At 47.8% G+C, this 27986-nt stretch overlaps 2 protein-coding genes across 8 annotated transcripts in view; one reads left to right on the top strand and one right to left on the bottom strand.

Annotated features, from left to right (window-relative positions):
* The window catches only part of ARHGAP44 (Rho GTPase activating protein 44), a 206590-nt gene extending 204701 nt beyond the window's left edge, over positions 1-1889 (top strand). For 4 of the 6 annotated variants that reach the window (XM_032280236.1, XM_032280234.1, XM_032280231.1 and 1 more), the window contains one exon: positions 308-1889. Coding sequence is in view for 3 of the 6 variants with exons in the window: in XM_032280231.1 (XP_032136122.1) it covers positions 308-447 (140 nt within the window). In the remaining 3 variants the exon portion in view is untranslated. The remainder of the gene's footprint in view (positions 1-307) is intronic. The other 2 variants (XM_032280232.1, XM_032280233.1) reach the window with 1 other exon arrangement.
* Positions 1890-2547: 658 nt separating this feature from the next.
* ELAC2 (elaC ribonuclease Z 2) lies at positions 2548-27844 on the bottom strand. 2 transcript variants are annotated; one of them, XM_032280229.1, is made up of 24 exons: positions 27489-27844; positions 26828-26878; positions 26622-26692; positions 25520-25584; positions 23816-23873; positions 22233-22301; positions 20681-20800; positions 19628-19686; positions 15860-15918; positions 15693-15765; positions 14611-14723; positions 13094-13189; positions 12070-12208; positions 11902-11987; positions 9849-9967; positions 8323-8416; positions 6686-6824; positions 6068-6106; positions 5831-5940; positions 5102-5201; positions 4904-5024; positions 4581-4659; positions 3846-3990; positions 2548-3209 (listed from the first exon to the last, which is right to left on the bottom strand). In XM_032280229.1, exons 1-24 carry the CDS (start codon positions 27731-27733, stop codon positions 2982-2984), a joined length of 2478 nt encoding a protein of 825 aa, XP_032136120.1. In that variant the 5' UTR covers positions 27734-27844; the 3' UTR covers positions 2548-2981. The 2 variants fall into 2 exon arrangements, with proteins under 2 accessions (XP_032136120.1, XP_032136121.1); XM_032280230.1 differs by having other exon boundaries at positions 11902-11984.
* Positions 27845-27986: the final 142 nt, after the last annotated feature.

Below are 27986 nucleotides of genomic sequence, written 5' to 3'. Positions count from 1 at the left end.
AGACCCTACTCAGCATCCTTCTTATCAAGAAGAAAGCACCCTGTGGCTTGGGAGGAAGCGCTGTTCTGGCCTTCCTCTGAACCACAGCAGCACATCCTGGGTGCTTTGGTTCTACCAATGTATGGGGTAGAAGTGAGGCAGGTATGACCACAACCTGATTGTGCAGCCAAATGCTTAAACTGACCTCCAAATGATCTATCCCTAGAATACCACCACCCCTGCTTCCTAAGGCTGACTGTTTGCCTGCAACTCGCTTCTCATTTGCGGGGAAGCCCCCTTTCAACCACCTCTCTCTGCCGCCTTCCAGATCTTGTCCACTTTGATATCCCCTCGATCCACATAGAGCTTGGGTCAACGCTCCGCCTGAGTCCCCTGGAGCACGTGCGGCGACACTCTGTGACTGACAAGAGGGACTCGGAGGAGGAGTCTGAGAGCACCGCCCTCTGACATGGTACCGCCCATCCTGACTCGCGTGTACATACATCACGGGCCCCAGGAACGCCGCCAGGAGCAGCGTCCGTGAGCTTGCCAAGTGTTCTCTGTTGGCTCTTTCCTGCCACTGCCAACACGAAGTTGGAGTTTGGCAGAAACTTGTGATCTCCAGTCCGTGTGGTGATGCTGGTGGTGCAGATTTTGTTTGTTCCTTTCGGGTGGTGACTTCGGCCTTTTGTTTGACCTTTGCCTTTTGACTTTGTGCCTCTTTTGATCCACTTTCAGCCTCCATGCCAAGCGGCACCCACCTCTCCACCCAAGGCTGGTCAGGAATGTCCTTTGCGGGGTCGGGGGTGGTGCGGGAGAGGCTTGCTTTGCCTGGTTAGACTCGAGGGCTCTTGTCAGGTCTTGCAGTATCAGTTTAACAGCCACAGAAAGGAAGCAGGACAGTAGGCCCTTTCACCCACAACTGGACCAGGTCCAGGATTCTAGCAGTCCTGGGTCATTTGACCTTTGCCAGCTACTGGTTGTGGCTGGGGAGGGGGGGGCTGCCACTGGAAAACCTTTCAGGCCACCCCCTTCAGTAGGCTCCAAAGTAAATGGCTGAAGACAAAATTTGTTTCACTTCCTAAGTTTTCCTTTTTCCACTGTGTGACTGAAAGCTCCTATTACAGTCATTTTATACTTCTGAATCTGCAAAACAATCCTGACAGTGTCTGGAGGGCCCAAACGTGGCCTCCACGTCCCCAAAGATTGGCTGTATGAGAGTAATTTTACCCCTCTAGGTACCTAAACGCACCCAGCTCACTGTCTGTGAGGTCCTAGAGCCTGTCTCTTCTTTCTGGAGGTTAAAACTGAATAGCAATAATTACGTTACCCAAAGCATGTGGAAGAAAGCAAAACCAGCCACGGAGACACCGGCCCACGGGCTCGACCTGCGGTGTGGCCTGCTTTGCTCACCAGCGTCAGCCGCTCATCCCTTCTCATGAAGTCCCATCCAGTCATGGGGACGAGGGCCGGGAGGGCACCGGGGAGCCTCTTCACACCTGGGGATTAGGGGAGTGAGAAAAGATGTGGTCCATGCATGCAACTTCAAAGTTTAAAATTTTATCCTTTTAAAATAGATATAATATACCTATACATGATATAATATTTGTATATATGAAATCTCTCTATATTTGTTTAATTTGAGCCATTCAATCTAAACCAATGTACAGGTGTACAATGAAAAACTGAAATGCTTAGTTATTTTTCCCAACACGGTGTAAAGTCACACTTCTCCGAGTGGGACGTGCAGACTTTTGATGTTACAGCTTTGCTCACTTCCTGGCAAGGGCAGTTCACGCCTCAATTTGTAATGGAGTCTGGGGTAAGGGTGGGGGTTGAAAGTTATCTTTAAATACATGTACAAATTGTTGTCAAAAGTAATGTTATTAAAATAGATTTATTATCCCTGAGCTTGGCATCCGTTCTTGCTTTAATAAACCTGTGGGGACATGGCTGTCAATCTCAAATGCATGCCAGGATGGAGCCTGGTCACCACCACTGTCAAGCCAAGTCCCTGGTTATCATCTCTCGTTTGTCACTTGAGTTTTTAAAGCTCTTTTCATATTCTCCTGGGTAGGGAGAATACACAGTAAATTCTAAATTCAACTTTGAACATGCTCTCGATTTTTCAAGCATTAATCCGTGTTTGTAAATCCCACAAGGAGGGCAAAGGAAACCAGCCCAGTGTGACATTTCTCAAAACCTTCAAGAGCAAAGTGCTCCTCATTCTCAGCATGGAAGCAAGAGGGAGCAAATCTATTGTTTCCACTTTTACTCACAACAACCAGAAGACCTGCATTGCCCTGACCAATGACAGCAGCCTGGCCAGGCTCTCCCTGACAGGGAAAGCATGCCAGGCTGTCAGCTGGCACAGCTGAGTTCTGTCAGAAGACTTAGCGAGTGAGGGTGGCTCTCTGAGGACAGGTTCCAGAGGTGCTCATTCAATGGGAGCTGACTTCGAAGGCCCCTGGGTACCAGGCAGCTGCCACCCGCAGCACAGAGAGCCTTCTCCAAGGCAGCGTGCAGCAGACCCTGCTCTGTAACCACAGCAGGAGGAAGCGAAAGAACTCAGATTTCCAAACTCAATCTTTATTGCAGCTGAAATACTATTCTCGTTGAGTCCTGGGCCCTTAGACCCCGTGTTCTTGGTGCATGGCTTGTCTCTGGAGTGCAGGGGAATCACTCTGCTGGATTAGAGGAAAGCTGCTGCCGTCTGTGTCTCCACGACTTCCTGAAAAACTGCCTTGCAATGGAATGAGTTCATTTGCTTGTTTCAGTGCAGCAGCCTCCTGTCCCGCGGCTGTGCCAGGCACCAGTTATAAGCGGTGTCTATGGACCGGTGCTTATCTTGGAGCCCAGGCCTTGGCACAACTCCATACCACCCATCCTGAGCTGCCTCCTGGGTGGACTGTCCAGCTTCTACTAGCAAGGGGGGCAGATACAAGGGTGTGTGTGAGACAGCAGACACACAGCCTTCAGAGGCCAGGGTCACTTCCGGCTCTTCACTGGGCTCTGACCTTCTTGCTCTGTGGCTCGTCTGTGTGGGCCTGTTTCTGCTGTGGCTCCCCATCCTCCGGGCCGCCTGCCAGCTTCCTGGACAGGAGGGCTGCCCGCACCAGCCGCAGCTCCCGCTTCTCCCTGCGCTCCTCCATCTCCTCAATGTCGCCAGCAAACAGGGCTTTCAGTGGGGGTACCAGCTTGGGCACTGTTGGAAAGTCTCCAAAGCAGACCTAGAAGACACAACACAAGACAAAGCCACACCTCAGAGGGGCAGGGGTGGGGGACAGGAGCTGGGAGGGAGGCAATCATGCCCACATGAAAGCGCCAACTCCCCTTTCTTACTGAGTGCAAGCCAATAGGCCACAGCTGAAATGGAAAAAAGAATGGCATGGAGGCAGCCCTCTAAAGAACAGTCAGAGGCTCCCCAGGCCTGGCGAAGGGCCTCAGGAGAGGGGAGGGAGGGTAGGCCAGATGCTCTCAAATCAGGCTCCTGAAAATCCAGGCCTGGCTTGTGCCCTGCCCCTTCATTCTGGAAGGCCAGCGTCAGGACTGGCTTTCCCACTTACAAGAGGCAACCACCTGTCTCACAGGTCTGTGCTGAAACTCAAATGCCATGACTGCATGTGAGCAGTCCAGGTCTAAAAAGACTCTCAGAAATTTCCAGTGAACTGAAACTGAAGACTAGCTGGAGGTGGTTCTTAACAGCAAACCCAACATGGTTCAACCTGGTTGGTGATAGGTAGGTATGCTTCTCCCTGGGTGGCTCCAAACCAGAAAGCAAACTCCAGCTGACCATTCTTCTCAGTGTGTAGCATCCCATCTCCCTGCCCTGTCCCCGCCCCATGCTGCCTGCGTGACGTACAGACCTTCATGTGGTCAAAGGCAATTCCGACTTTCTCGTTGAAGTCGGGGCTGAAGAGGGGGACCTTGGCGTAGCGCTGGCTGAAGTGGTTCAGCATGATGAATGCTGCGTTCATCCGCATTCCCACGCTGATGGCTTGGGAGGTTGTGCTGCGGGCAAAGGACAGAGCAGACTGAAGCTGAATCCAAGTGCAAGACTGCAAAGCAGAGAGTGGTACAGCCCCTGGCCCTCAACTGCCAGGACACTCAGAGAAGCTGGTGAGTTTTCCTAACGGGCACCTCTGCAGCCAACACAATCTCCCCTTAGGGCCAGATCCTCCACACACTCCCCTGAATGAAGCCCGCCCTCTGTGTTTGCTGCCGAATCTGTCCACAAGGGTACCTGAGAAAGCACAGGACCCACTGGGGGTAATGTGCTTTCATTGGAATTAACAGCCCAACATTCTGTCCCAAAGCCCCCACCTGCCCCTGGTAATTCCTTGACATGGCTTATAGTTTATTCAGCCTATTTCTAAATGCTTTAAAAAAACTGCACCTCATTCTAGAAAACTGCCTAGAAAATTCTGCAAAAATAAAGGCCAAGGGCCTGAGCATTGCCACAGGTCAAGGAAGCCCCTACAGCCCTTGGTAGGAAGCAGGGCAGCCCCATATCAGAGGAGACACAAACATACGGCTGCTCAGTTTCACGTGCTGGGGGAGGGAGAGGATATGGGTGACCAGGACTAACTGGCCTTTGCTACCTGTGTGTCTTCTCCACTGCTTCCTCTTCTAAACCATCTTCCAGGGTGGCTTCATGTATGAGGAGGGTGGCATCTTTCCCTGGAGAAGAAGCACAAGTCTCTGCGAGAGCAGCACACAGCCCTTGGTCACATGCTATGTACTGGTCTCAACACTCAGCCCCCCCGGCCCTGTGTCTACCTATTAGGACAACAACCAGGACTCCCAGGGTGGGGACCTGAGTCTGCTGACTTTGCTGATGTTTCCCTGCAAGCTCACCTGCATTTGCCTCCAGCTACACAAACCCCAGGGGAACCTCACGGTGGCTTGCTTCTTCTCTACTCACCCATCCGGACCAGAGCCTCACAGGGCATGGTGTCCCCGGAATAGACCACTTTCCAGCCAGAGGTGTGCACCAGCGAACAGCCAAACGCATGCTTGCAGTGCCGCACCAGACAGGTCTGAAACTAAAAGGGCAGGGCTGGACGGCCTGTGGCTCTGCTCCCCACCTCAGCCCCACAATGCCTGCGGCTGTGCCCCTTACCTCTTCCAAATCACAAGTTCCCAACAGCGAACGGATCAGTCTTTCCACTGCGGGACTGGAAATCTCAGCCCCTTCCTGAAGGCATTTGGCAGGAATCATACTATAAGAAGACAAAACATTTAAAATGGTAATAAACGTTTCTTGGACACCTGGAACCAAAGTTTAAGTCTTTGGCTGGAGAGGCCCAAAATCATTCTTAGGAGGAAACATGATTTAAATCATGGTCACTAAGATAACAGCTGTGAAACATAAAAAGCCAAACCAAAGCCTCCAGGCCCCTGGGAGGAACCCAGCAGGTGAACGCTGCCTCCAGCTCAGGCAGCACAGGCCATGGCCGACTCCAGCAGGGTGGACTCCTTCCCCTTGGGGTGAGGACGGTGCCACCCCCCAGCTGGCCACATACCTGGTGTGGATAGTCTCTGTGCTAGCCACTATTTGGGTGCTTGGCTCTAGAATTGTCTCATGAAGAAAAGTTGGTCAAAGTCTAGAAAGCAGCTCAGAACTCAAATGAGGACTGGGAGGAAATGCTTCTAAGAAAATAAGCATTAAATGGGAACCATCTAATGATTTCTTTCAGCCAAAGCACTTCCCCCCTGCTTCTGCCATCTGGGACAATGTCAAGGGCAAGGCTGCTGGGGGATATTGTTAACTGCCCCAGCGTCAACCTTGAGCTTCTGAAGGAGGTGGCAGCAAGCTGCCCGGGGGGGCTGGGCTGCCCTGGACGCTCACCTGATGTGATGCAGGATCTCCTGGCACTGGTTGTGGTACTGCTGCAGCCAGGGTTTGAGCTGGGTGGGGGCAACCACCAGCAAAGGGTGAAATGGCTTTCCCAAAGATGCCTGAAACAGAAAATCCAAGTGCCGAGTCAACGACAGAACATCTCAATAAAAACTGGAGTGCCAAGAGGTATGGTGGATTATGCGTAAACCACTGAAACTCTAAACGTCAATCAAGTGCCACGCTTACCAAGGCTCGTTCTCTCTGCAGCAAGATATTTAGCAAGCCCTAGGAAGAAAACAGGAGACAGGCGTTAGCCAGGTCCCAAGGCTCGTCTCCTTTGGGTTAGGGTCCGGAGTCCTCCCTCTTGCCGGAGTTGCAGCCCTATGTCAGCCATCAGCCTCTTAACATAGCCGCAGTGGGGGTGGCACACTCTGAGCCCCCTGCGCTGTGACCCTGAAATGGCAGAGGCAGAAAGCAACGTAACCCGTGTTGGGAAGAGGGATACTGTTAACTGCGCACAGCCCAGGGCCCAGCACCCCAGGAGACCAAGGTGAGGGCCTCACAGCCACACCTCCTGCATCTGGCCGAAGCCTCCTCTGAGCAGGCCGTGTGAGACGGCAAGATTCAAGAAAGACTAGGTTAACCCAAACCTGTCTTGCTGCAGGAAATAAACTAAATAGAAGGAGAAGACATTCTTGTTATGCAGAAGGACTGTGCTGGAGTTTTGTAAAAGATCATTTCCTTGCTAGAGAAGAGTAACAAAAGCTCCGGGCAAGTTTGGGAATTGGAGGAAAAGACAAGGACAACGGACCATCTCAACGTGGGAGTGCCTCCTCCAGGCTCGTGGTCCAGCCCAGCACTCACCGTGTGGTGATCAGCGTGCAGGTGGGACACGAACACAGCAGCCAGTGTGCCCAGGACCCTGTCCACCTGGTCTCCGTAATGACGGCACAGCTGCCCAAACGTGCCCTCACCACAGTCCAGCAGCAGAGATGTGTCGGGGCTACAGAAGAGAAGAGCAAGAGAGTCACCGCCACAGGGAAGGCTGCTGACAGTTCAGAGGCTGATGTTTGCTTTGGACAAGACCAGGAAGCCTCTAGAAATTTCTGTCTCTTGGTCCTTTTCTTTGAGGAGCTAACATACGAGCCAATTAATTTAACCATAAAGGTAATTTTATATGTGTCTCTCCTCTTTACAGCAAAGAATTATCCATGGAACCCTGAAACCCTTTAAAGTATACTTATACAAAAGCTGGGCATCAAAAAAAAAAAAAGTTTATGGGACGTGTAAAGCATTTAGTCCTAACAATGAATCTGACTAAGTAGATTGACTGTGTGGCCACACCCTCTGTGGAGGATACCAGGACAGGCACGAGGCCATAAGAGACTGTTTCTAGGTCCCGCTGCCATTGGATTTTCCCCTTTTCAAGCGGCCAGGGTTTCCTCAGCTCATGTCCTCAAAGACACCTGGTGCAGGTCGGGCTGCAGGTGCTTCATCCAGGGAGCTAGTTAACGTAGACTCCCAGGTTTCACTCAGGACTTCTGACTTGCTTTTAGGCAGGGCTCTGGAAGCGTGGATTCTGACAAGCTTCTTGGGCTATTCTGATGTGCAGTCCATCTCACATAACACATAGCGAGAGCTTCAAGGTAGAAAGAGCGCTGGCCTGCTCTGGCCTCCCTCCTTCTTTGGGAGGAGCCATGAAGACTGAGAGGGCTGCACCCAATTTGCAGAGAAGACTCAGGACGACATTACCTTCCGGGGGTTGCGGGGAGCGGGGTGGCAAGGTAGCAAAAGCACCTTCTCATAAGCTTCAGCTAGTTCAAGGGCCATTTGCAGGGTATCGGGTCAGCAACTCAAAAAGCCCTTCTCCCATGATCTTGGCCCCTGTGAAAGCCCAGCTTACTCCAAGCTGCTTTACTGTATTTCCTCATCCATAGAGAAACATACCCCAGATTGTACATTTCTGACATCAGGGCCCATCTCATCACTACTGTATATGGCTCATGCCTGTAATCCCAGCACTTTGGGAGGCTGAGGCGGGTGGATCATGAGGTCAGGAGTTTGAGTCTGGCCAACATGGAGAAACCCCGTCTCTACTAAAAATACAAAAATTAGCCAGGTACGGTGGTGGATGCCTGTAATCCCAGCTACTCGGGAGGCTGAGGCAGGAGAATCACTTGAAACCAGAAGACAGAGGTTGCGGTGAGCTGAGATCGTGCCACTGCACTCCAGCCTGGGCAACATGAGCGAAACTCCGTCTCAAAAAGAAAAGAGAAAGGCATAATGGGATGAATTTTGGCAATTCCCCAAGTAAATGTTTGCTACCAAGGCTATAAAATGCAGTAAGGCCACTGCTCCTCCTGGACACTCCAGTGGAGATGACAAGTCACAGGGCTTGATACAGCTGCATTTTCAAATCAACTGGTTGAGTACAGCAGGACTTGTGTGTAAAAAGCAAACAAGCCCTTGATGGAAGGATGCTTCGTGGGAAAGCAGCATACCTTATGTTGACAAGCGTGGCACTGACATTTCGAATCTTCATCGGGATGGCAGACCCTGTTCCAAGGAAGACGATTTCTGGGTATGGACTTTTCTCTGTGAAAAAAATATATGTAAAACAATCCATTTCTATGGGTCAGACGTGAGCCAGCATGCAGCCATGAGTGCTATGGTTTGTGTACCACTGGTTCCTCCCCAAACCTCATGTGGAGATGTGCTCCCCTGCATGGCGATGTTGAGAGGCAGGGCCTAGTGGGAGGTGTTTAGGCTACGGGGGTGGACCCTCCTGAGTGGCTGGGAGCAGTTATCACAGTAGTAAGTACTGGCTCTCAGGAGACTGGATTACTTCTCAAGGGAATGATTTAGTTCCTGAGGGAGGGGGTTGTTAGAAAGCCAGGGTGCAGCTCAGGTTTTCCCCTTTTCACAAGCGTCCCCTTCCTACTTGCCCTCCTCTGCCACATGATGACGCAGCAGGAAAGCCTTTGCTTAGAAGCCAGGGCCAGGACCTTAAATTCTCAGCCTGCGGAACCATGAACTAAATGAACCTCTTTTTTTTATAAATGACCCAGCCTCACATATTCTTTTAAAATAACAAAAAAACAGATGAAGATGGATGGGCAAGGAACATAGTTCTGTCCAGCTTCCCAGGAGGGGGACTGGCAGGTCCCTGGCAACTGCCCCCACACAAAGGACTTCACACTAGTGTGGGACCCACAGGCTATTCGTCACCAAAGGGCTATCTGAGAAGAGCAAATAAATTCTACAGTCCTTTCTTCAAAAGAATTGCTGTAATTCTTTTAAATTTAAAACATGACGTGTCTTTATGCTGGGAACTGTCATTTATTTTAAGAGTGCTGAGTCTGCCTTGCAACCAGCTCACGCTGCAGGACCATGCGCTTCAGTGGGACCCTCCCAGCCCTACCAGGTAGGAGATGCTGTGTCTCACAAGGGCGACAAGGCTCAGAGGACCAGGACTCCAATGAAGATGGTAAGAGGCAGGGTCAGGATTCAAATCCAGGGAGACCTGGTTACAAAAGCTGTACCCACCCCTCAACCTCAGCTGGGTGACGTGGCCAAGATCCTCCAGGGACGTGCACCAGCAAAGCCAGGACTAGATCCCTGGCAGGCAAGTCCCTGTTCAAGCTCTTCCCACAGGCATTCACTAAACCGTTTCGCTCAGTGTGTGCCTCCTAAAGAATGCCTGGGTGCCATCAACAAATGCTCTGATTGGGTGGGATGGGGCACAGGAATTGGGATTCTGAAGCTTCCCAGAGGCCCTTCCTCCAATGGCCATAATTCTAATGTAGAGAAGCCCAGAATTAAACTGAAAAGTCAGATTAGAATGTACCCTGCCAGCAAGCTACTTAATCCCATGAAAACTGCAGCAGGGGGCTGAGTACAGGAAAGAATGGCTGCTCTGCAGGGCCCCCCTCACCTGCTGGGGCTGGGCCATCCTGTACACTCCTCCTGGGCCCCCTCACCTGCTGGGGCTGGGCCATCCTGTACACACCTCCTGGGCCCCCCTCACCTGCTGGGGCTGGGCCGTCCTGTGCACTCCTCCGGTACTCTTGCACAGTTTGCTTGAAGTTGGGAAGCTGCAGTGCCTCGGCTATGAATTCCTCAGGATTGCAAGTAATAATGGCATCTCTGCAGGGAGAGAAGCATCTCAGGTGATGACGGGATGTATGGCCTCAGCAGAGCCCAATGTGGATGTCCAGAATAAATTCAGAAGGACAATCTGCTGGAAGTTCTTTCAGATCAACACTGAAGGCCAAGTGCCTCAGATCCAGAGCAGTTCTGCTCCGCTGTCCTTAGGAAGCTGCATCGCTCCGTCTCATGGCCAGATAACGGGGCATTACTGATGCTCAGGGCAGGATGGTTTTCTCTGTGGCCAGTGCTGCTGTCCTGGTGCAGCACCTCTGAGCTCCACCCACCTCCTAGGCTGTGACAACCAAAAATGCTTCCAGACATTGCCAAATGTCTGCTGAGGGGTAAATGGTCCCAGGTGAGAAGCAGGGCCCTGGAGGAGTGACTCTCAAACTCGTGCATACCTGGGAACCCTGGCAAAATGTAGAACCCAATTCAGTAGCTCTGCAGCGAGGCCTGAGATATCACTTTCCTGGCAAGCTCCAGGTCACCCAGAGTGACAACTCCTTGGACAGGTGGCTCTTCAACCTGGCTGATCATTAAAATCATCTGGGAGCTTGTGAGTCCCAAGCCTAACTCTAAAGAATATAATTCACTAAGTCTGGGGCAGGCCCTACGCAGTACTTTTCACAAGCGTAAGGTAAGTCTGAATGTCGGCTAGGACTGTGAATCGCTGCTGAGTGTGAAGAGTCTGTACAGATGCCAGCAAAGGGACACCAGGTTCTTCAACCCCGTGATGCTGCCTGTGGGCCATAGTCTTGCGACTAAAGTCTCTTAAAGGGCCCCACCTGCCCAACCACAACAGCACACAGCGTCCAGTCATAATCCAACACATGGTCTCTACTAATACAAACACTGTGGAGGGGACAGGAAACTTAAAATCAAGGTTCAGATCTTAAAAATTAAAAGTGGCCGGGCACAGTGGCTCACGCCTGTAATCCCAGCACTTTAGGAGGCTGAGGTGGGTGGATCAACTGAAGTCAGGAGTTCAAGAACCACCTAGCCAACCTGGTGTCACCCTGTTTCTGCTAAAAATACAAAAAAATTAGCCAGGCATGGTGGCGCATGCCTGTAATCCCAGATACTCAGGAGGCTGAGGCAAGAGAATGGCTTGAACTTGGGAGGCGGAGGTTGCAGTGAGCTGAGATCGTGCCACTGCACTCCAGCCTGGGCAACAAGAGCAAAACTCCATCTCAAAAAAAATAAATAAAGACGTGGGGAAGTAAGGCTATTCCTGGTTGGAGTGTACCGGTAAGGGTTTCAAAATGGCATTTTGCATTTGTCATGTACCTTAAGAAGTATCACACTCTGGGCCAGTAATCCCACATTTAGGAGGGACTTTAAGGGAACAGAGTTCCCATCCAAGATTTACATATAAAAAATTTACTGTTTTATTAAAACAGCAAAAAATTGGCAACACCCCAAATGAGTAAACATCCCTATTTGGAATACCAATAAAAATCTTGTCACTTAAGACTATTTAGTGACACGGGAAAAGACTGACAACGTCAGGCCATAAACCCACATATACAAATTAAGCAACACAAAATGTTAACAATCATCGTCTCTGGGTGACAGGATTATGGGTGACTTTCTTCATCATATGCTTCTTATTTTCTATACTGTGAAACAAATGAGCTCTATCAGTGCTGTTTCCAGGACTGTTTTAGAAAAGGAGAACTACTGGCCCCAGTCCTCCCACCTCAATCCAGCCTGGAGTAGGCTGTTTTTCTAAATAAATTCCTACTGGCACACAGCCAAGCCCATTCATTAGATTACTGTCCATGTCTCTTTTGTGCTCAAAGCGGGGCTGAATAGTTGCAACAGGGACCATATGGTCTGGAGAGCCTCCTGAAACATTTACTATGTGGCTATTTACAGAAATGTTTCCCCACCCGACTGAGAGGATTCCATTAGTTTAAGATGGCACAGACCTCTGCCACTCCCTCCTGGGACGTAGCTGGTACTTGAGGAGGCATTCACCCCGAACCACAGGCACACTGAGGACGAGGCTCTCCTCCTGAAAGGGGAGAAAACACATTCGTGGAGAAAAAGAGAGGGGACAAGAGCTGGGCCGACAAGGGGCCGTTCTGAGACACTACCTTACAGGGGAAACTGGTGAGCAGGGGGAAGATGTCCGGGTGGATGAGGTTGAGCTGGGTTTGGATCTTGTGGCTGCGAAGGCAGTGAACTGATGAACAGTTTTCATTCAGGACCAAGTGCTGGGTGTCAGGCCCAAACCTGCAACGAAAGAGACCCCGCATTTGCAGCGCATGTTAGGAAGCAGTTCCTCAAGGAGTGGTGCTGAGCTCAGGAGTGGTCATGGGGATGAAGTGTTCAAAGAGGTCAGTGACTTGCCCAAAATGGGTTACTGCATGGCCAAACATGGTCACACTCCTGGAGTCTCAAAGCCTGGTGGTCCCTATCTCAGCTGCCTTTCAGGTGTGCTGGGAAGAGTGAGAGGAAAAACAAGAAAAAGAAAGATGTCCAGGGCTTACAAATAGGGGACTCAAACCCTGAGGAATGAAAGAAGAGCCAGCAGGAGAGCGGGCCTTGGGGTTACGTGGGAGAGACACAGCAGGGGCTGAAAAGCAGCCCATGGTCACCCTGCACCCGAGCTGAACTCACACTCTTCTACCTGGCCTTGGCCAGCAATGCCCTGAGGAAAAAGTAAAGCTCCCTCCTTCCAGTGACTATAGTCTATCTCCCAGGCTTACTGGGGGACGCCCTAGAGGAAATGAAGTGAAACGCAAGGTATTTAACACACCGCCTGCCACAAAGTGGGCTTTCAGGAAACAGAAGCAAGCATTTTATATCTGCAGTCTCTTCTTTGGGATTCGCTGGTGGAATCCTCAACCAAAGGGCAGTATTTGTTCAGATAAGCTGAAGAGTGTGGAGGGTATTGAATGAATGGAACTGTGTGGACGCTGCGCCACCTAGCGGTGCATTTTTTCACAAGTGTGGCACAGATCAGGGTGCCTAGAATTCTGGGAAGGCAGGAATCCCACAGAAAGTTCAGGCAGGTGCAGAGGGTAACTAGCGCTTGAAAGAGCAAGAGAGGAAGAGAAGGGAAGGCACCACTACCCAAAAGAGTTGCCCCATGTGCTGCTGGGCTGGGCTCCATACCTCTCCATCCACTGCTGGTACCTGCTGTCCACAAGCACAGATTCTGGGGCCAGGTGAACCACCAAGGCCACGGGGGCATCTGCGTTTCCTTGGTACCTGGGCAGAAGGAAGAATGGGGCTTTACACAGTGATACAGACTCAGGACATACCAAGAGAGGAACCATGCAGCTAGGGAGAGGTACCACCAGGTCCTCTGCAGCACTGCAGTGAGTCCACAGCCTCCACGCCCAGGCCATGCTCTTCCGGAGCTGCTCACAGCAGGCCCCAGTGCTGGGCCATTTCCAGTGGACACGGGGCTCCTCTATCTGGCAAGCTCTGCTCTGGGCTTTCCATTCGGCCTGGCGGATCCTTTCTCAGCACTGCCGTTCCTTCCTGTCCTCTCCACTCACAGGGGTCCGATCTGCAAAGCCAGACCCAGACTCTCTCTGCCTCCTCCTACTCCCTCTCTCCTTTCTCTCTCACAGCATTTCCTCCAATGAACCTCCTGCACTCCAATGCCACCTTGGTGTCTGTTTTCCAGAGGACCTGTGACACAGGCATGAAAACTGAAAATCGTCTGAAATTCCACCACCTGGACAACGGACCACTTACTAACATGCTGATGCGTTTCCCTCCAGTTCCCTTTAAAAAGAAATATAAGTGGCTATTTTTATCTATCCCACCACCAGCATCATCACACAGACGCACATGGCTCTCGGATGACACCTCATTCATTGAAGAAGCTCTGCTGCCCAAAACTTGATTAAAATACAAGGCCTGGGCTACCAGGACACCCACATTCACCCACAGAGAATAAAGCCGACTATTAATGAACTCCTAACACTTTGACTCGGAATGGGATCAGCAGCTCAAAAGGATTTGTTGTGGTAAATAGAAAACACAAGTGAAAAAACAGACACAAACTAGGAACAGGAAAAATACAGGTAAACTACCATGAGTTGGAGAAAAGACTCAAACTCAGATATGTGGGTCAAAGATTCCACCTGGGATGAAAGCTGAACTGCAAAACTGGTTCTTTTTTGGAGCACAAAAACAGAGTGGCAGTTGGTCCCAAAGACATTGCCCAGCTGTGATTCCATCCCGTAACACAGTCTTTACCACGACAGTCTGACACTCTGACCCACCTCAGATGTTTCAATGCAGGTAATGGAAGCAAATTCAGTTAAAAATAATCCAAATGATAATCTGCGCCATTAGTCAGAGCTCAAAAGGGGGTTCTAGAATTTCTTGTAGTGTAAGAGCTGTAACAGTTCCAGTTGAAATTTCTAGTCCTCAGTGGTTTCCGTTTTCAACCTTTTCTAATTTCACTTTGAGTCTGTGTACACAGGAGCCCACCAACTACAAATAATGACTTAAATCCCGACAGTACGACCGACCCAAAGGTAGAAGTCCTGGCCTCTGAATTTGAAACCTAGACAGTGGGCCTTGCCAGAAACAGGGCTCTTGCCACAAGATGCCCATGTCGTGCTGGGCTGGGTTTCAGCTCTCACTTTTCCCACCCTAGAGACCCTCATTACCTCTGAAAGGTGGCATTCTCACAGATGGGTTGAATGAAGCCTTCATCTGGACATTCTACCACCACAAAAGCAGCACCAGGATCTGGAGGAGTACACAGCTCTTCAGGCAAAATCTGCAAAATCAAATAATGCCACCCACTGGGGTCACAGGTCAGCCACCAAACTGAACTGCCTTCAAGGCAACTGCTAACGTGACATAACCCATCCAGCGAGCTGACAGGTACACAAAGCACAAAACCAGCTTTACACAACACCAGCAGCACCCACCTGCTCTCTTTGTTGATATGTATAAATAGATAACTGGCAGGCAGAGGCACTTTAGGACTACACTGGCCGGGAAATGAGGCGTGTGTTAAGGTTCTATGCAGTCTGTGGCCATTGGTCCTCATGTCCTTAGAAGTCAGAGGAAATATCTTGACAAAGAACACAGTAACATTCCTCTGGGCCACAAACCCCAGGACCATCCATCTGGTGTCTATTGTTAGACACTGTCCTGATCTCAAGTGCCAGGGAAAGCATGCACCCTTTGAGGAGGAGGATAACAGGATCCTAAATGGACAATCTACAAAAATGCTCAAATGCGGCCGTGCTGACGTGCAGGACAAGCATAGACAAAAAGAGACCATTGTGGCCGAGCACAGTGGCTCATGCCTGTAATCCCAGCACTTTGGGAGGCCAAGGTGGGCAGATCACCTGAGGTCAGGAGATCGAGACCAGCCTGGCCAACATGGTGAAACTCCATCTCTATGAAAAATATAAAAAATTAGCCGAGTGTGGTGGCATATGCTTGTAATCGCAGCTACTTGGGAGGCTGAGGCAGGAGAACTGCCTGAACCCAGGAGGTAGAGGTTGCAGAGAGCTGAGATCACACCATCGCACTCCAGCCTGGGCAACAACAGTAAAACTCTGTCTCAAAAAAAAAAAAAGAGTCCATTTTATCACTTAGCTAAGTGATATCCAAACTGTTTCTCTTCCTTCAGAAGTGGTGTCTGTGGGGCCTGCACCAGATAGTGACTCTGCCCAATGTTCCTCCAGACCCTACTCGTAACTGCTGAATCATCAAGAACACCAGGTGGTCTCACCTCTCTTCCTTCATGAGTGATGCTTTTCCCAGCCTTGACATCAGCAATGATGGGAGCGATGGCAGCTGTCCCACTGAAATGAAGAGGCAAGGCCTCTGTGAGATGTGTTGTCCTTCAGTGCAAAGGTGACCCAGGGAGGCCCCAGAAGCCTCACCCCCCACACTCACACTGGGAGGCCCAGCTCCTTTGCTTTTAACACCAAGAAGTTTCCTCTCTTTAAGTGAAGCTGCAACAAAGAAAACATGTGATTTCAGTGCCTAAGGAAGAAGTTTGGTTTTAATCAATTTTCTCAGAAGTGTATCTTTCTGGATTTAAAAAAAAATAATCTTGTGTTCTTACAATTCATTAAAATGCATTTATTGCTTTCAGAAGGTACTCTATATTTTGAATAAGTAATTTATTGTCAAATGCTTTAGTACTAAAAGCCAAAATGATTTAAATAACAGTGCTTTATTTCCTAGGATCAACTCATTATAAATTTAATAAAATGTAACTCATTTCAATATGAAAGTTAATAAGCATCCTTCAAATATCATTGAGGAGAAACACTCTTCTGTCATTCTACACTCCCCAATTAACAGCTAAAGGAATGTCACCAGAGAGCACTGCTTAACAGAACGACCATCAAGCGAACTGCATGTAACATAGTATTACAACAACAGTGATGGGCTAACAAAAGGATGGATTTTTTTTTTTCTTGTATCCTTCAATTATTTGGCAATATAATATCATTGCTTTTATCTTGGAGAAAAAAATTACAATTAAAAATCCTCAATATGCTATTATATTAGAAAGGCAAACAATAATTCTATCACAAAGCTTCATAATCGTTTCATAGGAAAAAAAATTTTTTATACACACAACACCAGAAAAAAGTTAGAAATGACATGTCTTTGAGTGTTGGATTATATCTGATTTTCATTTTCTCCTTTAAATCTTCATCAACTATGTGCATCTTCTTTTAACTCCCTGAAGTCAAAAACTTACTCAAAGGGCTAAGTCTCAAATTTGGATCTGAAATCCTTATTCTCAGGGTTCTAGAATTTTCCATTTTGAAAAATACTGTCCTAGATGAAGGATTATAGCTTCAGTGTGCACATCACACGATGACTGAGGGCTGACATCTTTAGATAATTAACAAGCGTGTCATGACCCAGCACTCTCTCCACACCCAAATGGGTTTGAGGATAGCAACTAAATGTCTCTCTAATATTTAAAGGGTACTTGCCGCTGGGGGCAGTGGCTTACGCCTATAATCCCATCACTTTGGGAGCCCAAGGCAGGAGGATCACTTGAGGACAGGAGTTTAAGACCAGCCTGGCCAACATGGTGAAACCCCATCTCTACTAAAAATACAAAAATTAGCTGGGTAGGGTCATGGGCACCTGTAGTCCCAGTTACTTGGGAGGCTGAGGCAGGACAATCACTTGAACCTGGGAGGAGGAGGCTGCAGTGAGCTGAAATCTGCCACTGCACTCCAGCCTGGGCAACACAGCAAGACTCCGTCTCTAAATAAAATAAATAAATAAATAAATAAATAAATGGTACTTGAAGGCTGAGTGTGGCAGTTCACTCCTTTAATCCCAGCACTTTGGGAGGCCTGGGCAGGCAGATCACTTGAGGTCAGGAGTTTGAGACCCGCTTGGCCAACATGGTGAAACCCAGTCTCTACCAACAATATAAAAATTAGCCAGGTAGAGTGACAGGCACCTGTGATCCCAACATGGGAGGCTGAGGCAGGAGAATCGCTTGAACCTGCGAGGTGGTGTTGCAGTGAGCTGAGATGGCTCCACTGCACTCCAGCCTGGGTGACAGAGGGAGACTCCATCTTTGAAAAAAAAAAGATACTTGCAGACTTAAGGCAGGTAAACCCATCTCCCCAGGAGCTGAACTCAACCCATGGAGATGTGTTCCTCTCTGAGGAATGCAGAGTATTTGGAAGACGGATGAGAGCCAGAATGCAGCAAACGAGGCCCAATAGTGCACCAGCTGCCCGAAGCCAAGGTCTTCCATCAGATGAGTTTCTCAGGTCCTCATGCCCAGAGACTCCCAGAACTTGACCTAGCTCAGCTTTATTGCTTTCCAAACTGTCACCTGAGAGCAGCAAATTAATTAGAAGAGGGGAAAGGGTTACAGGCTAATCCAGTGACAAGAGCCCTCAGAAATAGCAGCAGAAGACAGCAAGGAAGGAGACAGAAAAGCCAGGGCAGGCAGCTGGCAGCCCCTAGGAATGGCTGCCTGATTACTGAGCAACTGCCCCAGTGTGTAAAAGTGAGCTTGTCACATTTCATCATGCTCACTGTTACCTATTCGGGAAAGCAGGAATACAATTTAAAGACTACCATGTAAAAACAGTTAAAAATCAGACAGTATAAATATAGATTATCAAAAATAAAATTTTTTTAAAGTTTAAAAAATTATTTTGCTGTCTAGAAACTCAGAAACATCTAAGTAATAAACCTGTTAACAACAATACTTAACTTTTATGAAAATCACATTATTCAAATAAATTGATAGAAATGATACTGGCAATGATCTTGCAACTAATATTACTACTTACTTTCATTATTATTTTCACTTGTAGGTTTTAGAATCTAGATAAAAATTCCAAATATATTTCAAAATCAACATGAAAGAAAAAAATCTAAGCCCACAAAAAGGCAATGAAATCTTTTCACATATTTAGACAAATTGGTTGCAAATTGTATTATGATAAAATTTTAATGCAAAATTCTACTAAAAATAATCCACTTGTCAGATCTTACAAACAGTTTACCGTAATAAAAATTTTTAATGGAATTTGACTAATTTCACAGTTACAGATCTAGGCTTTTGTGAATGCTACCTAATATTCCAAGCAATCTGCTGTTAGACTTTAACTATTGCAGGGAAATAAAACAGAGTTAAAAGACTCTGAATAAAGGCCTGATGGAGTTGATGGAAAACAAACACAGATGCCTTCAATAATCTCTGAATTCGGCCGGGCTCGGTGGCTCTCACCTGTAATCCGAGCACTATGGGACGCTGAGATGGGCAGATCACCTGAGGTCAGGAGTTCGAGACCAGTCTGGCCAACATGGTGAAACCCAGTCTCCACGTACCAAAAATTAGCCAGGAATAGTGGCGGGCATCTGTAATCCCAGCTACTCAAGAGGCCGAGACAGGAGAATCGCCTGAACCAGGAAGCAGAGGTTGTGGTGAGCCAAGATTGCACCACTGCACCCCAGCCTGGGCAACAAGAGCAAAAGTCCATCTCTAAATAAATAAATAAAATAAAAATAAATTCTGAATTCTAAAAGGATCGATTGTTGGCAAATATAAAAGAATATGGGCCAGGTGCGATGCCTCATGCCTGTATCCCAGCACTCATGGGAGGCCAAGGCAAGTGGATCAACTGAGGTCAGGAGTTCCAGACCAGCCTGGCCAACATGGCAAAACGCTGTCTCTACTAAAAATACAAAAAAAAAAAAAAAAAAAAATTAACCAGGCATGGGTGTTGCATGCCTGTAATCCCAGCTACTCGGAAGGCTGGGGTGGGAGGGCTGTTTGAACCTGAGAGGTAGGGGTTGCAGTGAGCTGGGATCACACCACTGCACACCACATCCCAAGTGACAAAGTGAGACCCTGTCTCTACAAAAGAAAAAAGAAAGAATATATACGGAAGCCGACAGGGCACTGGAAAAGAATTTAAAGGGAAATAAAAGTATGGGGTTATTTTGAGAAACAGAGCATCTAAACTCTGAAACCTGCAAATGATGACAATTATGAAAGGTCAGTAGTAACACTCATTTCTATTGATTCATATTTGAAGATCTGCTATCTCTTCTTGGTTTGGGTAACAGGAGCTGCTACCCTCAAATTATTAAATAAGTGCAAACCAAAGGTTGCTGGCCAAGCCCCCAGTCACGTACAGCCCTCCGGAAAGGCTCCCTTACCTTACAGATGAAAGCTACAACCAGGGAAGGGTCCCTGCCCCCTCTTCTCCGGCTAACACCTGAGGAAAAACACATTTGATCATAACAAGGTAAATGTGAAAGTTGTCAAGACATCGCAAACCGAGTATGACCCCGTGCCTAATTTCACTTCACATAAAAATTAAATGGACGCTGTTGTCCCAGTACAGAGGCTGAAGGCACTAATAACTCAAGAAGATGTTTTTTTTCCCCTATTTATATTGGAGATGTGTTTGGGTAAATAAAAAACACAAAACTCTAACCAGAAAAACTTTGGCAAAATTTTTTTTAAATGACACACTTCACCTAGGACTGGAGAGGAGAAAGAAAATATAAATTGTAATGTGTGCTTTATAACACATACTAGAATATATGAAATAACACAAAAGTTCAAAGGCCTGCAGAGGAAATGCTGGTGTCAGTCTTCACCCGGTGCCACCCAAATGAGGACAGCATATAGGGTCGGCCTGGTCACTAGACACGAGACACGACCTCGGGACAGAAAGAGGAGCTGCCGAGCTTTGCTGACGCTGGCCTTCTGCTAAGAACAACAAACTGCGGAAGCAGCCCAACTCCTGAGCTACATCTAATCCTGGACTTTTAACTCCGTTTCCGAGTGCGCTGTCATTCTGGAAGAAGAGATGCAGATCCTCTCATTGATGTGACTATCTCACTGGCTTAGCAGTTCTGGTTTCCACGTTAATGAAAAATTTGCATGAATGTTACACTGATGAAACATACAAATGAAAAATACAAAATGAATCAGTGTGTCAGGCCCTGTTCTCCTCTGGGAAAACAGAACACAGTTTTGGGCATACCCAGGCCCTGGTCTGGTCGTTATTAAAGCTCCAGGCTGCCACCTTTACAACAACCCTTCTCATTCTCCCCACGGGCCAAGTTATAATAAGCCCAGGAGGAAGTATCTGTTTTACACACACAGTTTTTGTATAAGAATGATTTCTCTTCAAGCATGATGAGGCAGAGAATTAAGAAAACGCAAGGCTTTCCGCTGCTCTGTTTTGATTATACTATTACCATGTGGAAGGAGCTGCTCATTTTCACTGGACCCGGAGTCTGAAGATCGCTCTGGACTGAGCCTGCCCAGAGGCCTTTCTGGACTCTGCCATGGTTGGTGCTCCCCACTCCTCGGTTCACCTGGTCAAGACAGACACCACCAAATTACACACTGCACAAGGTGAGCTTACAGCCAAAGTCCAGATGTTCATACATGGGAATGCCAGAATGCCAATTAAATCAGCACACATTTTACTAGACAGTAAGAAATAACTAGTTACCTTTCTACCTGGTTTTTGGGCTACATTTATGTCCTGTTCATCTTTTTGTTTCTGCTTAGCTCACAGCCTTGCCAACAGTACCAACGCAACAATGTGTTATCCAAACAATGTGGGTTGTCGCCATGCATATTTATTATCATCAATCCCACTAAAAAAAATACGCCCAAAGGGTACCTATCTCTAGGAGAAGGAGCATCATTTTACATTTAGTTAAGGCTCAAGATCAAGGGTAAAAAATTTGCTGCTCTAAGAAGCTAAAGCACAGCTATAACGACAACGAACATATGTTCATTCATTTAGGGCCACTGGGCACTGAAAAAATAATGATCAGCAAAATTGAGCATGTTAACAGCGATCGCACAAACAACACATGAAAGTGAACTATTATACGCAATGGAGCGAAGAACAGGGTGCTAGAAATGGACAACAGAGAGAATAACTCAGGCTGCGCGTGGCTACAGCAGGGCTCAGGTGAGAGAAGACATGTGAGATGTGGGCAGGAGGAGCAAGCCAGGCCACGGGAGTGCTGCTCAGACCGTCACAGCACTGGCCTATGAGCACTTGTGTCACTGCTCCAGCACATTCCTCCCCTCCCTGCTACCTCCTGCCCACAGTCTGCATAAACCTCATCTCCTCACCAGGTTCTGGACTTCTCTGGCCTTTGTTGGGTGCTCTGGTCTGTTATCCATCAGCACTTGGTAAGCATCACATTAGTTAGCACTATCAAGGAAATACCCCTACTGCTTGGTATTCTCTTCACATGTAAGTAAAACCGGACACGGAAAGTCTTTAGCCACGCTCAGGACAAGACTGACTCTTCTTAAGCGAAGACCACATCATCTGGCCCTGGTACTTCAGAGTTTGTAGGAGCTTCTAACCCCCTAACAACACATGTTTTGGGTTTCTGTTATCATTATTTATTTTAAAAAGTCTATCTGTGCAAACCTCTTCACAATCCTGTCATTAAAAGAAGGTACTTATGCCTGAGGGGAAAAAACTTCCAAGCAATGAATGTGCAAACTGGAACACAATCTATTTCCTGACAGTGTTTGATGACATAATATTCCAAAGCATAATTGCTATCATTAGGCGTGAGTTAGAGATGCTTATCCATAAGACTATAAGCTCCTTAAGGGCAGGAACCATATCTTAATTCCTCAACTGAATTTTCTAATCACGCTCAGAACACAAACCAGGGTGCCTAAAGCAAATGTTCCATTTCTATTATCACCCATGTTCTCTCTGCTCAGGACCTACACCCGCCTCCTGGAACATCTGGCTTTCATACTCACCGTATATGGGGACCTGGTAAACTGTCATAGTCTCATCCTTGTATTCTGGGGCAGAGTGGGGCCGAACAGCTACAAGAAAACCACACAACAGCAAAGTGACTGCATTAGTGAAGACATGTGGAAAGACTAACTTTCACTATCAGCAAGCAGGAATTGCCTGCAGTGAACTGCCTCAGTCTTACGGTGGGAATCTGACACAAAAAACCAGACTGTCTAAGGAAATTACAATTTTTAGGAAATAAATAAAAGTGTATTTTTGTCAGCCATTTATATTTACTACTGCCAGATGAAAGGACATGATAATCATTGGTGACTATCAATTAAAAATTTAAAAACAAGGCTGGGCACGGTGGCTCACGCCTATAATCCCAGCACCTTAGGAAGCCAATGTGGGCAGATTGCAAGGGTCAAGGGTTTGAGACCAGCCTGGCCAAAATGGTGAAATCCCATCTCTACTAAAATATACAAAAATTAGCCAGGGTGGTGCTATTAGGTGGTGGGTGCCTGTAGTCCCAGCTACTCAGGAGTCTGAGGCAGAAGAATCACTTGAACCTGGGAGGTAGAAGTTGCAAGCGAGCCAAGATCACTCCACTGCTCTCCAGCCTGGGCAACAGAGCAAGACCCCATCTCAAAATATATATATATTTAAAAACAAGAAACTAGAACTCAACTTTCAGAGGTCCAAGTTAACAAAAAGAATTATGAAGCCAGAGAACCTATCATCTCAACTATTTTGTAACAAAATAATAGCGTTTCTATAAAAGAGGAGTATTAACAATTCACAAATGCACACCAGTGCCGGAAAGAGGCCCTACTAGCATCCTCAGTGAGGCCTCTTCCCATCAAGAGGCCGTAAGCCTCCCTGCACAGCTAGAGCTGTGGTTCAATGTACAAAGTTGGCCACAAAACCTTTAAGAGCCCCTCATCGCACCCACCGCCCTGTCCCCTGGTTACAGGAAATTCAAAGCAACATCGAGAAGCACCTCTAGAACTGAGGCAGGCGCCCTGTCTAAATGGAGAATGCTCACAGCACGTACACAGGCATGGATCAGCTGTTCAATTACTCCTGCCTATCTGGTCCCTATTTTTGCAGCATTGAGGTGGAAGCACAGAAAATGTCAACAGGCACTATTTAAAAAAACCCATGTCTGGCCAGGCAAGGTGGCTCATGCCTGTAATCCCAGCACTCTGGGAGGCAAAAGTGGGTGGATCATGAGGTCAAGAGATTGAGACCATCCTGGCCAACATGGTGAAACCCCACCTCTACTAAAAACACAAAAAATTAGCTGGGTGTGGTGGCGTGTGCCTGTAGTCCCAGGTACTTTGGAGGCTACGGCAGGAGGATTGCTGGAACCAGGGAGGTGGAGGTTACAGTGAGCCGAGATTGTGCCACTGCACTCCAGCCTGGTGACAGAGATAAGACTCTGTGAAAAAAACAAAAACAAATCACCACCACCATTTCATGGTGATGAAGCATTTGATTTTGAGGTTTAATTTTGATGTTTTTAATGGATTTTAATTTGAAAGGTCAGGGCATATATGAGTGAGAAATAGCAGATAATGAGTCACAGACAAAGACGTACCCAGTTCTATTCCTTTCAATGGACCAGAAAATATTTTGATTGCTTCGAGGTATTTTTCCTAATGAGAAACAAAGAAATGAGCAATTATGGTTAAACAAACGTAGAACACAGCAAGTATTCAAGTATTTTAAAGGTTACCAGTAGGTATCAACATAAAACGAATCTTAGTATTTGGAACATCATTTATTACAAATGTTTACTAAGCGTCCACTATGTCATATGCCAAGGATTTAGCAGGAAAGAGATGGAGTCCTTGATTTAATCAGACCAGTGGAGAAGACAAAATGAAACAAGATAACAAAAATAGCTTAGTGGCAATTATGCTAAGTGCTCTGCAAGGAAAATAAAAAATACAGAGGGCTGGGATCCAACTTGCCTGGAGAAGAGACAGTTCTGGAGTCAATGACCCTCTAGCTGAGCCCTGAAGGTTCAGTAAAATACAGGCAGCAGTTGGAAGAGGCAGAGGGAACTAGTGGATGGACAAAAGTCCTGAAGTGAACAGGGAGTTAGAGGGGCTTAAGAGTTAGCCTTGGAAGCTGCAGCTCAGTGATGGGCACAGATGGAAGTGTGGGTAGGGGCTGGGGCCTACAGGACTTATAGGCTATATCAGGGTGTTTTGGACTGTATTGCAAGGGGGAGCCTACGAAGGGCTTTAGGGTAGCAAGTGACACATCACTCTTCTGTCTTAAAGTGACCTCTATGGCAGCTGTGTGGCAGATGGATTACAGGAAGGCAGGAATGGATACGGGAGGCTATCGTCGTTTACAGGTGTAGAAAGCAGAGATAAGGACGGCCTCAAAAAGAGACAAATGGATGGATTTCAGGCTGTGCCCAGTGGCTCACACCTGTAATCCCAGCACTTTGGGAGGCCAAGGCGGGCGGAGCACAAGATCAGGAGTTCGAGACCAGCCTGGCCAACATAGGGAAACAGGCTCTACTAAAAACACAAAAAATTAGCCAGGCATGGTGGCGGGCACCTGTAATCCCAGCTACCTGGGAGGCTGAGGCAGGAGAATTGCTTGAACCTGGGAGGCGGAGGTTGCAGTGAGCCGAGATCATGCCATTGCACTCAAGCCTGTGCAACAGTGCAAGACTCTGACACAAATAAAAAAAAATCAAAGAGACAAATGGATGGATTCCAAATGTTATTTTGGGGAAGACTTAACAAGAAAGTCTTGGTGATTTTCTTCTTAAGAGCTAGAAAATGAACTGTTATATTCAACAACACACACAAGACTTCTCAGGAGTGTAATAAGCTGGTTTGAAAGGTAAGAAAATGTCGGAAATTTAATGAATAAAAAGAAAAGCTACCCTTTCTTATATGCCTACTTGGTGCCAAACATCTCATAAAGTGATCTAGTGCTCTAGATGTGCTACATCATTTAATCTTTAACAACTCTATGAATTGTGTAAAACCACATCCATAAAAAATTCAAAAAAAAAGAAAAAAGAAAAAATAACTCTATGAAACATTATAGTAATCTTATAGAAGAATAAACAAAAGCTTTGAAATGTAAAGTAACTTGTTCGGGTCACACAGTTCATCAGGTTTGGAACTCAAGTCTTTTTAACTTGAAAGGTGAAGCGTTTCAACTACAAGGTATCTCTGGAGGGCAGAAGATTAATTTGCAAAAAGGAAAATTCTTGTTACTGACATTACAAAAGGAAAGGCTGGTTTTGAAAGGTGAGTGAGGAAAGACTCACCAGTTGTGGAGGTCCAGAAAGTACACACTTTGGGAGCCCGGTTTCCTTTAAAGTAAGAATCATTCCTAAAAAGGATGAATAAAATCAGATCTCTCATCAACTTGACCTGTTGTCACTACCAGGACGACGACCCCAAGCTAATCCAGCTAATCCAGGTATTTATCTACATGTCCTCCTTCCAGCTTCAGAAATATCACTAGGAACCTGTACAGAGCAGAAGCGCTGCTGGCTAGAGGTGTAACGGACACCAAATATTCTTTAAATGCCTCTAGAATGGGGTGAGCTGTTACCAGGGTGAAGCAGCAAGGCACCCAGTGTGCAGAATTTAAAGAATCATGCACATGATGGGCTGGACTTAAGTTTTGCACCTTAAGTGACTCATCCTAGCCTCAGCCCTAAGAAAGGAGACTGGTCTAACATTTCACTCCTTTCTGTCCCTGCCAGCAAGCCCATGGAGTTTGGTTGCAACACAATGCTGACCTCCCCAGTTGACAGACATAAATGACAGGGTAATCCGGACAGTGGGTATGCACATGGCTGCCAATGGCATCCACAGTAAACATATTAACTATAATCACCACTGCTAGACTCTCCACTTTACTGCCACAAATCTCTGGCCTAGCAACCCAAGAAACTAAGTGGATGGTAACACTTAAGAGGCAGTATCCACATTAAAATCTGCTCTTCTGAGTCACAGCTATTACTGCTCTGTGCTGCAGCTGACTGGGTTGGTATAAAAAGATTCCAGGCCAGGCATGGTGGCTCATCCGTGTAACCCAGCACTTTGAAAGGCTGAGGCAAGAGGATCGCTTGACCCCAAGAGTTTGAGACCAGCCTGGGCAACACGGCAAAACCCCGTCTGTACAACAAATACAAAAAAAATTAGCCAGGTGTGGTGGTGCATGCCTGTGGTCCCAGCTACTGGGGAGGCTGAGGTGGGAGGATCACCCGATCCCAGGAGGCAGAGGCTGCAGTGAGCCAAGATCATGCCACTGAAAAAAAAAAAGTCTAGCGGCCCACCCCAGACTCGGAAAAATGGTAAAGCAGGTTAAAATTCCGGAGACTTACTACCAGCCTCTGACACTACAAAGAATATACTCACCACATAAGCCCCCAACATTAGACCAGTGCATTCGTGTCAGGAATATGTTGTCCAGGCGAGCAACCTTCAACCTAAGAATGAGAAAACATTTGAACAGGATAACATGAATAGCAATGACCACTTTTGCTATTAAAAAAACACTGGCCTCTCATTTAGGCTTTCAAGCCCCATAATCAACTCCTCCCAAAAGCAAGAGATTGACTCACTTGTGCTCCTGCATGAGTCTCTGAACGCCTTCTCCACAGTTGAAGAGATACCTAAAAGACAAACATTACACAAGACACCCACAAGGTTTTATTCTGTAAACTCTCTGACACCAATTAGATGCTTTATTTTGGCATCTAATTGAAAAAGAACAAAAAAAGAAAAAAAATTAAAAGTCCACGTTGAACTACCGAGCCACATTTCTGCCATTTGGATGGGGGGGTTTTGAGTCCTCCTTAGAAGAGGTGGAGTGGGGGCCTGTGTGCGACTGCTGGGCCAATATGGGTCCTTTCCCCACCACTGGCTCTTCACCAGATCCGTCCACCCCAGATGCTAACAACGACACACTGGCCTTGGGGTGCACGGAAGAGGATGAAGCTCCGAGAGCACTGAGTGCCAGGCCAGGCCCAACGGTTGGGAAGAGGACGCTCAGACCCAACTCTTAAATTCTTCATATATCCCCAGAAATCACATGGACGCAAGGAATCTGCGGGTTCCCAACCACTAAAACTCCAAGAATCCCCGCAACAGTGAAATCCCACACGTGTGAAGTAGGGAAGCCGAAGCGCTGGGAGGTGCCCGGATGCTCTGAGGTCTACTGAACTGAGGGCCCGGCGGGATTGGGCGTGGGTCGCTGAGGGGACGCGGGCGCCGCGCACTGACCGGTTGTACTCGGAAAAGACGTAGAGCGCGGCGCCCGCGTCCCGGCGACCCGAGGCCACCACCTGCAGGTACACGGTGTTCGGGCTCTCAAAGCACCCCGGCGGGCCGCGCTTCTCTCGCGTGCGCAGGTGCCGCAGTGGGTCCTTGGGCGGCCGCTGGCGGCGCGCAGATCCCTGCGACAAGGTGCGCTCCTGCGACATGGTGCGCCTGGCCGCGGACCGCAACACGAAGCAAAGCGCCCACATGCGCCTATCTCCACCAGAACTGAGAAACTCGCCGGTCACCTCCGTCCGCGTGCCCCATGCACCGCCCAGCCGCTCCGCATGGCGGATCCAGCCAATCAGCGCGCCGCGCACAGAGCTGCCCGCCTACGCCAGGCTGATCATCCAATAGGAAGGAGTCTTACGCTCGGGATTTGTCAATTGGCAGCGACCATAGAGTAGGGGAATACTAGAGCGTCTCAATCGGCCCCGCCCCTGGTTCTTTTCCTGTTTCCTA

Source organism: Sapajus apella, unplaced genomic scaffold (assembly GCF_009761245.1).
Source record: "Sapajus apella isolate SASKATOON/1434 unplaced genomic scaffold, GSC_monkey_1.0 scaffold12, whole genome shotgun sequence".
In the NCBI taxonomy this organism is placed as follows: Eukaryota; Metazoa; Chordata; class Mammalia; order Primates; family Cebidae; genus Sapajus; species Sapajus apella.
The sequence above is the reverse complement of the archived record's forward strand: the minus strand, read 5'-3'. Positions and strand labels throughout refer to the sequence as shown.